The sequence below is a fragment of the Lygodium microphyllum genome, chromosome 22 (assembly GCF_053477565.2).
Source record: "Lygodium microphyllum isolate KBCC chromosome 22, Lygodium_microphyllum_v1.1.10, whole genome shotgun sequence".
Lineage (NCBI taxonomy): Eukaryota > Viridiplantae > Streptophyta > Polypodiopsida > Schizaeales > Lygodiaceae > Lygodium > Lygodium microphyllum.
In genome coordinates this window covers 40,182,252-40,193,419 of record NC_141156.1, presented here as the reverse complement: position 1 = coordinate 40,193,419, position 11,168 = coordinate 40,182,252, and the positions used below count along the sequence as shown (strand labels likewise).

The window sequence follows — 11,168 nt, the reverse complement described above, 5'->3', positions numbered from 1 at the left end:
TCACACATGTACGCATGCACGCACACACGCACGCACACACACACACACACACACACACACTCTCTCTCTCTCTCTCTCTCTCTCTCTCTCTCTCTCTCTCTCTCTCTCTCTCTCTCTCTCGGCATGTGCATGTGTGTGTATGCTTAATAAGTGTGTTTTCTTTTTTGTCCCTCATCATTTTTCTTGTCTCCTTTCTTTTTTTTTCGGAGTCTCCTCTCTCGTCCTTTTTCTCCCCATATGTGTCTCCCCATATGTGTGGTTGTTATCTATGCATGTGTATATGTATATGCAGCATATGCATACATGTATACACAACATACGTGTACGCACGTATGTGTACAAGTATATGTATGCATGCTTAATACGTATATTTTCACTTGTGCGCTTAATAATTATGTTCTCTCGTATTTTTTTCTGTCTCCTTTCTATTTTTTTGAAGTCATTGGTCTCTCATCCTTCTTCGCTTGCATATTGTGCACACGTGTGTGCATACATGTATGTGCTTGTGCATGGGTGTATGTGTCTACACACATGGGTATGAATATGTGTTTTATATGTTTGTATCCTCTCTCTCTCTCTCTCTCTCTCTCTCTCTCTCTCTCTCTCTCTCATATATCTAAGCATAATATATGTTTGCACATGTCTATATATTATATGTACATTTGTGGGTGCTTAACCATTAAAATATCATCTCATCAAGAAAATTTTATCTCATGCCTTTTATTGAAAAAGAAAATCATCTCTTTAGTGTTGAAAGAGAGTGAAGTAAGAGAAAGCTGTAACTATGAATCACTTTTCAAAGGCTCATCATATTTCCTCTTTTCATCATCATATCACCCTTTATTTCTTGTATACCCATAACCAACCTTAGCCTACCAACTTTTCAAAGACTCATCTTTGCCTTTTTCATTATTAAAGCACCCTTTATTTAAAAGCCCTTTCTTTTCAAGAGTCCCCCAAGCAAACCATTAAATGCCATTTCCTCTCATCTGTCCCCTTCTAGAGGCCATGAATCACTTTACAAAGGCTCACATCTTTTCACATTAGCTTGGACTTTTGATCCTACATGCGAGTAATACATGTTATCTTCTGCAATCCAAGTTTCATTCAAGTCCAAGGCTAAGTTCCAGTAAGGACATTTGGAATGTTCATTTTGGCACCAAAAGTATCGATCCGATGAAGTCCTTGCTTTTGGGACATGGCTTCTCTTCAAGACATGACGAACTTACAATGTCTCAACACATGAGATTGTTGATATGCATCAAGGAGATGCCAATTATGAGAATCAAATCATCATAATCATAACTACGTTTAACACTTACAAAAACACTTTGCCCTGTGTATTGAGAATGAGATCTTGAATGATCATATCACTATTGTTGTTGTTCAAAATGCTGCGGACGTAAACATAACCGGTTTTGCCCACAAATTTATGAGTGGACGTGGTTGAGTTGTTAAGAGCTGTGTGAGGTGTTGCATTTGGGCCGCTTTGCTTGCTTGCTGTAGTGGAATTGGGGTTCTTTGGGAATGGTTGGTCGCTTGGAAGACCTGCGGCAGAGTACTCCACTTCAGTTAACAGCACCAAAACAAAGACCACAACACGTGTGCTCGCGCGTGTGAGACTCGAGCGAGCGAGGCGGCGGGGGGGCGGTTTTACCTTCGTGGCCTGAAAGGTCGATCAAAATACGGCATAAGTTGAGCCTTGGGAACCATCTCTTGACGTAGTTTCTTGACCTCTTCCTCCTCAGCCATCTGTCAATCATATTAATATGTATGTCATGTCATTACCACCCGCGCTGACATGTAGAATCATCATAGAGGAAAGCGAGGCCTCACCTTCCGAAGCTTTTCTTCTTCTAATCTTCGGTGTTCCAAATACGACAGCTTCTCCATTATCTATACATACAGCAAAGCAAGGACATTCCCTCAGAACTAGCTAGACCTGCGAAAATCAAGCGGAGGGAGAAGCAGATGGACTTACAAAACTATCGAATTCGGCACGTTCCGTGGCTCTGATTTCCGTGCGAAGATATAAATCCACCGGCTTGGTGATCTCCTTCACAGGAGGCTTGGGAGGAATCTGTGTGTAAAGGGGTGATCGCTGGGTAAAGACAGAGAAAGACAAGACATCGAGCGCGCGCGCGCGAGAGAGAGAGAGAGAGAGAAAGAGAGAGACCTCAGGCTCGTCGGTACTCAATGGCAATCCTTGGGCGAGGGGAATCCGACGCCTCTCTTCCTCGGCCAGCATGTTCCGTAGACGTTCCAAGAACTCCTGCTCCTTCATTTGTCCCCTCGCCTGCCGTCGACACCTCAACAAGAGAAATAAGTTCAACAAAGAGATCACCACGTGTGCGCATACTGGACTCGCACGTGTAGCGTAGTGACAGTGCATACTGTTGGGTAATGGGAGTGAATTTTACTCTACCTCGGTGCGTAACTTGAATGGCTGCGCTTTGCAACACAACGAACCTGCAGCCCCTTTAGGCTGAGGCGGAAGAGGCGGAGGCCGTCGGTGCCCATCGGTTCCTTCAACTGCCTTCTTTTTCCCATCAGGCCTTCTCGAAAAAGTTCTCGATGCCTGGTAATCCAGAACGGGAAACTCTCTCAACAATGACAAACCAAATATAAGTTTATTGAATAGTCCGATTACTTGCTTCTGCTGCAATGCAACGCAGCCTAGTAGTGTGCATTTTCAGTTGTATTCGGAACTTTTTCGAAGGTCTAGCCCGGATCTCTTAGGTGGTGAATCGTTATACATTATCCTCTACGAACTCATTTAAGCTGCATTCTGCATCCAGACTAGGGATGCCAACCCAACAGACAGCTAAGGGCAAACCCTTCAATCACATGCATTTTCAACTCTGATTCTGTCTATTTCATATTACCTTGCAAGCGAGTCAAAAGAGAAATTCAAGATGTCAAAATAGAAAAACAGGTTCCAGAATCCATTCAATGGTCCATAAAAATATAGGTCTCTATCAGCTCCTAGTTGATTGCAGTGGATCCCATAACGTGCACCTTCTGGTTGTGATTTTCATGGCAGAAGAAAAGCCACATATAACTTATCATTTCAGATGAGTTCGGACTTAATTTATGGTAGACCTGCATAATTCAGCTCAATAAACTTCACGTATCCATCTGGATATTATTGAGAGCCCTTTGATTACGGACATGACTAGCTAGTAGTAGCGACGCCGGACGGTATAGAGAAATCTTGAAATTCGCAAAACAAAAAGATCTGCGAATCCTGACCTGAAATTTTCGTTGTCTGCTGCCTGATTTCCTTCTGCGTTGGTGGAAAACATGAGAGCTCCTATTAGACAATTGTGAAAGGTAAACTAATATAACAATTTAACAAATACAAGAATAGACGGTGAGGTACCTTGATACTCTGCAAGCAAAACTGCCTACTGAAAATTCTTGTGAATGCTTCCCTGTTTGCACTTCAGAACAAGTAGCAGCAGATGACAGTTCGTCACTACAATTGTCTTCCGTTTGAGGCCCTGAATCCGTCTCGGTTTCAGAGGACCAGGGATTCTCACAAACTTCATCCCTGTCTCCAGCCTCATCTGATTGTCCCTCTCTGTATTCATCAGTATCATCATCCACTTCTGTGTGACCAGTTCCCCCAGAAACATTATTGTCAGCTCTGCTTGATTCAATGTTATGATAGCTGAACTGGAGAGGATAACCTCTGCGCTTCTCGTTATCAGTCTGAGTCTGTTGATTGGAGAAAGACATGAGGCTCTCAAATGCCTTCACTAGAGTTTTCACCCGGCCTGGCCGGCTGGGTGATGTTATGCTTGATGCATTAGCATCCTGCCATGCTTCTAGTACTGCCTTAAGCCTCCAGTTACCTGATTTCGCTATAGGCTCTGGGCTATCTTCATTAGAAACTGTAGGGCCAGCATCATCCTTCTGCTCTAATGTACAAATCTTAGAACTGCAAGGACTGGCATTGTGTTCTAAAACTGAAGTAGAAGAGTCTCCCTGAAAATTTTGCCCTTTGTCACCTCCAGCAAGAGAATACGAACAGTTTTGTGTGATTTCTCTAATCTGCTCCGAAAGTGGTTTTCCTGAAGTCGTGTTTTGAATAGATGAACTTTCAGTGCTACCTTCATCTCCATCTATTTGCGCCTGATCTGCTGCTTCTTCACGAGTCGCATGGTCAGGGCTCAATACGGACCATCCTCTCCTACTGGCTTGCTTTGGAAGTGGCGACACATGGATATTCATTGTGGTAGGGGCACACGGTCGCTTGTGTGCACCCTCCCTGTGCGGTGAAGGGGTGGAAAGCTTCTGCTGCTGCTGCCGCTGTGGAGGATGATGCTGTTGTTGTTGCTGCTCTGAGTCTGCTTTGAGCTTTCGCTTGTTGTTCGAGTGGGAACTCGGTATAGAAGCAAGGTTTGGATTGCAGTTTTCATTGGCGGTATGAGGCACATTCGGCATGGCCTCCTGTTGCTGAAGCCTATTTATTTAACAGAAAGATAAGGCTTAGGAACAAAGGAATGAAACCAGAACTGTCTGTCCAGATGCATTCACAGGCAGTGATTACCTGGAGCCTGGCTTGCCTTTGACTCGGATGTGATTCGGATCCAAATTACTTTGAACTCCCTCCGCTGCACCCGTCATTGCTCTCGAAAACCCTAAACCGAACGGCAGCAGAGACGGCAATCAGATCAATCACTGCGAGTTAGGACTCAGGAGAGGAGATAACAGTTCTAGGTACGTATGTCATGTTGGAGCTCGACAGAACCCCCAGCAGGCCCAGGCTGCCGTTTCACCCTTAACCTGCTGATGAGTATGATTACCTCCTAGGCTATCTTCGCCGTTCTCCTCCTGGTAAGTTGAGGATGGATGATTGGGATGAACAGAGGAACCTCTCAGACCCCCATTATCGTAAGAACAGCAAGAATGAAAACGTCTCCCTTTGATTCAAAATTTCCTCCTCTCCCAACGGCTCCCGGATAACCCAATAAGCTTTCCATTTATTTTTTATGCCACCCTTTTAGATGCACAACGTCTCTTGCTTGGTTCACGTGTGCTCTATACACCAACCCGTTTAGAGAGCACACAATGAAATACGGTGCGTGTGTTTCCATGGAGCAGAGGTCGCCTACATCTATGATACGTCTTCCTAAAGTTGGGTTCCGATGAGCAGGGGGCAGAGATATATCAAAGGGACGTGCTTTTGATGTGGCATCTCCCAAATGGTTGAGACTTCCCTTCTCTTTCTGCCAGACCTACCCTCTTTCTACCGACCCCTCCCCCTCTGAACAGCCTTGGCACTAAGAAAAAACCTCTATTTACCTTCTTGTAACACATTGTACCTCCAGCTTCATTGTTCACACAAAGGAGGTGGAAGGTTGGTCATGGTTTGCAGTGTTGCTACCTCCGTCTGAAACCAACCTCAGTTCCTTGTTTGGCGACCTACTCACTTTACTAATGGCGGCCTAGAGCTCCTTGCATGTAACCCACCCCTTTTCTTTTTATTTCCTCTCTCCTTTTCTTCTTCTTCTCTCTTCTCTCTCCCCCTATCACTCTCCCTCCCTTTTTCCTCTAGAGCTCTTTCCCCTACTTTGCATTCTCCTCTTTTTTCCTCTCTCTTACCTTTTTTACTCTCTCTCCTTTTCCTTATCTAAATGAAGGATATATATATATATGTATATATATATATGTATGTATGTATGTATGTATGTATGTATATGTATGTATGTATGTATGTATGTATGTATGTATGTATGTATGTATGTATGTATATATATATATATATATATATATATATATATATATATATACATACACCATAGCCCTATTGTGAGATGATAGAGAGAAACGAAACAGGAGGGAGCAAGGAAATGAAGGACAAGAGAGGGGAGGAACGGTTTGTCTCTCAAAAGTGATAATATAAAGGCAATTGAAGTGTGTGATTTTGGGGGAAATTTGAAATGAGGTTTGGGGCATTGCTAGGTTTGAGAGTATTTTGGTGGTTTGGATATTTTTGAACCTAGAGTCACAATAATGAGATAGTATAGAAATAATAATTTGATAGTGTAGATATAGATTGGATTTTCTCATGGAGAGTGGTTCTCATTTCACTTGTATTCATCTTAGCTCTTCCTGTACAACTACTCTACATATTTTGAGTTGCTCTTTTTGATGTTTTCTTTCCCACAATACTAATAGCTCCATCTATGATAGTAGGTTTTTTCTTTTTTTGCTAGGCAATAGTCCCTAATAGGTTTTATATTATTTCAAAGTTCCAAATAGATGTGGTAACTATGCTAAGTTGATAGTTCCTAACTTTACATAGTTATTCTATAGGAGTCACTATTAATGCTAGCAATTATTAATAGCCACTAACAAATATGGCAATATAGCACCCTACCAACCATGGAAACTCCAAAAAACAATCTAACCCCTAGAAAGAAGCTTAAAGCCAATCTTAAATACAAGCTTGTCTTTCTAAGTAACTTTAACAACACCAAAATTCCAAAGATACATGATCTCAACAACCAAACTATTTTTTTGCTTTGGATTTCTACATTAGGATATTATTCTTATGAGAAACCACTTGCTTCAAAACTATAACCTTAACTATGTTCTAAATTTTGAGGGTCTCCTCATACAAAGCACCTTCATCTCAAAAAAGAGCCAATGATATACCCATAGATAGCATTCAACCTAGCTTAAGAGACCCATTTCTTGACTCTAATGTGGAGTGTAGTAGTAATAAGATATTTACATTAAATATAAAATATGGCTAGGGCTATATCTCCACAAATCATGGAACCTCCAAAAACAATCTAACCCCTAGGAAGAAGCTTAAAGGCAATCTTAAAGACAAGCCTATCTTTCTAAGGCACATTAACAACACCAAAATTCCAGAGATACATGATCTCAACAACTAGTCTATTTTTCCTACTTTGGCTTTCTGCATAAGGATATTTTTATTATAAGACCCTAATTGCTTCAAAACTATAACCCTAACTATGTTTTAAATTTTGAGTGTCTCCTCCTAGAAAGCACCTCTATCTTTAAAAAAGCCAAATGCATACCTATGGCAATCTGACCTGCGTGACCCATTTATTGACTTTGTTCCACAAGGACTTGACATTCGAGTTATGCCAAAGTGAATGAGTGATGGTCTCTATATGCTTATAGCACAAAGGACACAAGAGCAAGACTATCTTAAAATTAGAGATAGTATTTGCTAATTATTTTGTCCTCAAGCATCAATTCGTAAGCTTTAATATCTCATATGTCCTTCTAAGCCATTTTGTATAATTGGATAGACCCAAATCATGGGGGGCTGACAAAAACTTATTAGTAAATGCTCTAGGAAAGAGCTAAATGAAATGTAGCAATCTTTGCAAGCGTGAGATTTTGATCTTGTAGCTTGTCATTGAAATGGCATCTTCCCAAGTCAAGTGTTTCCACTTTGTACTTGCCACTTTTGCTTCTAAAAAAGATTTCCTTGTTATGTAGACTCAAGGTTTCCAAGAAGAGAGCTTAGAAAATAGGCCAAACAATAGTGTGTGGGCTCTATCCTCTAGTCACGTAAGGCCAAAGCCCTCATAGATTTTGGAGGTATTTAAGGTTTTCCAATTAATAGAAACCCACCTACAAGCATCATTAGAACTCCATAAAAATTAACTAAACAACTTCTCTTGTTTTTCCCACTTGCATTCTTGCAAGTAGTAGGCTGATGTAACAAACTAGACTAAAGGTGAGATAAACTTATCTATGGCTACTAGAAATCTATCCCCCAAGCTAATGGGCAAGTTTACCAATTTCTTGATCTTATGTTCTACCTTAGACAAAATCCATTCAAATTTTTGGGTAGCAGTTCGACCCAAACTAGAAGACAACCTAGGTATATGACAGTCCTTCCCATATGAATGAGTTTGAATTTCAATACATGGATCCAATTATAGGGATAATTTAGCCCCACATACAACAATTTACTTTTTCTCTCACTAATTTTTGAACCTAATACATGGCGAAAGGGATCATACATGAAAAGAAAATGGTCAACATGTTACTTGCTAGCCATCAAGATGTTGGAGTTATCATCTACGAAGAGCTAGGTGCATAGTTCTGAACCACCTAGTAGAGGGAGCCCCTTTAAGTGTGCATGTCGCATCTTGTATTCAATCATTTAAAATAGGGGATCGGTGACTATAGCACCATGCATCACGGCAAGGGGGAAGCCCTTCCTAATTAATCACTTGAGAGTGGATGCATGAAAGAATAGACCACTAGCCCTAATAGTAGCTATGGCATTACAAAGCAACCCTTCAGCCATGTGACAAGATAGGTAGCCAAAACCAAGATACACAATCACTACCAAAGAAAATCCTATTGTATACTATCATAAGCTTTGTTGAGATCCATGTTGATCAAGAAAAATTTACTGCCACTTTCCACATTTTATTCCAATAAAACCATGAAGTTGAAAATGGCATCATGGATCTGCGACCCTTGTAAGAAACCATATTTGCCCTCATGGGGATTTTGGGGAGGATATATTTAATCATTGGTGTGAGAGCTTTAGCAATAATCTCATAGTAATAAATTAGCATGGTGAGAGGCCCCCATGGGATTAGTTTCACTCTACAAGAAGATGTTAGTACAAGCTTAATATGACCACCACTAACATAACGAGGTGGGTAGTTGAAGCTTGAAACTTACTAGCAAAATCACATAAATTTGTTGCATCAAGCCTTCCACAAAGGATCATGTACATTGATCAACAACCCATTTGGCCCCAAGATTTTGAACTCTTCATTTTCTTAACCATAAGGATGAGTTCATTAGTTGTAAAGGGTCTAGTAAGAATAAGAGCTTGGTCTCCAGTGATTGCAAGCTTTGAGGGTGCAAGGAACTCCTCCAATGCTTTCTCATACTAAGGACTAATCATGAGCTCTTCCCTCCATTATAGAAAGTAAAAAGTTGGCAAAAACTCAAGAAATTTTTTGGTCATCAAAATGAGGGCAGCTATTCTCATTCTCTACCATCACTATCTTTTCTCTTCTCTACTTCGCCTTTAGAGTGTGCAATGGGAGGATCACCTTCAAAAATCCATCTTCCATTCAATTGAATCTTAAGATTCTCTTTGACTCTATGTCTCCCATGAGCTACAAGGAAACTTCAATGTCTTGCAAGAGCCATGTGATAATATAATCATTAGGAGAAATAACAAGAGCGCATAGAATGTATTCTCTCAATCTAGAAGCATTAATCCCAACTTTCTTATCATGAGTAAAGTTTGATTTTTGCAATGATTTTTGCTAATATTATGAGCTTTAAAATACACTCTTTTAATCTCAAAAATGGATCAAAGTCCCTTTTACTTGTTTTAGCCCACATGTGCTATGCCTATTCAATAAATTTATGGTCTGTGAAAAAACATTTGTTGAACCAAAACAAAGACCAACCATGTAGACAAGGGTAGAATCGGTTACCACTTCCAATAGACATAATATCTAGAATTATCATCACCTTGGTATGAGGACCAAACCACCAACCTCATGGCTAACATAAGCTCTATCTAATCTAACAACCTTCCATGATGCACCTTTATGATGGTTATGCTCCAAAAAGTGCACTACATCAATGAAGCCATGCTACCTAGAGCCTCTTTATTTCCTCTTTCCCATGAGGGTATCTTCTCTTTGAAAAAGACTATGGCAAGGGGAAAATTTTAACCATAGAAAGACTCAAAGGGTGAAACTCCAATACTAGCATGGGTAGAGTTGTTATAAGCAAACTCAACCAAGTGTAACGAGGAATCCCATGCATGCTACACATATTTACCCTTTTTCTATATCCATCAGTCTTCTACGGATGATATACTATAGAAGAAGCCAACTTAGTATCCATGGAGCTAAATACTGTCGACCAAAAGTTGCTCGTGAACTTTGTATCCTTTTCATGCACAATCACATGTGGTAATCCAGGTAATCTAAAGACATGCTTAATAATGAATTGACAAGCCACTTGTAATGTAGTGAACTATGTTTTCATGGGAATAAAATGGGTTGCCTTGGTGAGTCTATCCACCATCATATAAATGTTGTTCCATCGCTTTTTGGCTATAGGCAAGCCAATAATAAAAGCATGGTTATATGCGTCCACTTTCCTTCAAGAATGGGTAATGGCTACAATAAACCACTTGGCTTATGAGTGCCATCCTTATTTTGTTGGCATGGAATACACTTCATGAATAATCATTTACATCTTTTCACAATCCCTTATAATGAAAGCTTTTATTAATTTTATCATAGGTCTTAAACACACCAGAATGCCTAGTTATAGGCAAAGAATACATCTCCTCTATAATTTTTAGCTTAAAGAAGAAGAAGTGGTAGAAATAATGATCCTGCTATTGAGCCATATGAGGCTATTCTTAAGCTACAAATGAGAGTTTGATGGAGTGATAATTTTTGAAATGTATGGTTGAGCTCTTCATCCAAAAGATAAGCTTCCTATAGCTCTTAAACCTAGTTACTATGTAGCTCAATCATGGTGGCTAAAACTTTGCACTCCCATATCCTTGAAAGAGAATCATCCACTATATTAGCCTTACCCTACGTATGAGTGATGTCAAAATCATAATTTTATAGGGTAGCCATCCACTTGCACTACTTAAGAGTGAGATTTGACTAGGTAAGAAAGTGCTTAAGGATCTTGTGATCACTCTTGACTTGAAACCGGCTGCCATACAAATAGTGGTGCCACTTTCTTGATCGCATGAAGAATGGCAAACATTTCTTGGTCATACAAATTCATAGCCATCCCTTTATCCGTAAGATTGCAACTCTCAAAGGCAATGACACCATGCTTATGTAACAATATAACCCCTATGCCTCTGCCACAAGCATCACATTGTGTAGTAAACTCCCTACAAAATTCTTAGTAGACTAAAATAGGAGCATAGGAGATAAGTAAGGAGTTTCTTTAAGATCAAATCTTCTATCTACAAGAGCATCTCAAAAGAAAGCTTCCTTTTCAACTTACCAATCAAAGGAGTTGTTATAGTCACATAATGCTTAATAAACCTGTGGTAGGATGATGATAGACCAAGAAATCCTCTAAGAAAAGTAGTAGTGGTAGGTGTTGACCAATCTTTGACACACATTGCACCTTCTTACAGTTAGCATATA

At 40.2% G+C, this 11,168-nt stretch overlaps 1 protein-coding gene across 1 annotated transcript; it reads right to left on the bottom strand.

Annotated features, from left to right (window-relative positions):
• Positions 1 to 925: 925 nt before the first annotated feature.
• On the bottom strand, positions 926 to 5,088 carry LOC148017059 (uncharacterized). The gene is made up of 10 exons (XM_087663255.1): positions 4,812 to 5,088; positions 4,556 to 4,646; positions 3,383 to 4,468; positions 3,253 to 3,286; positions 2,426 to 2,578; positions 2,177 to 2,296; positions 1,982 to 2,080; positions 1,837 to 1,896; positions 1,658 to 1,752; positions 926 to 1,548 (listed from the first exon to the last, which is right to left on the bottom strand). The coding sequence occupies exons 2-10, from the start codon at positions 4,630 to 4,632 to the stop codon at positions 1,455 to 1,457; spliced, it is 1,818 nt and encodes a 605-aa protein (XP_087519381.1). The 5' UTR covers positions 4,633 to 4,646; positions 4,812 to 5,088; the 3' UTR covers positions 926 to 1,454.
• Positions 5,089 to 11,168: the final 6,080 nt, after the last annotated feature.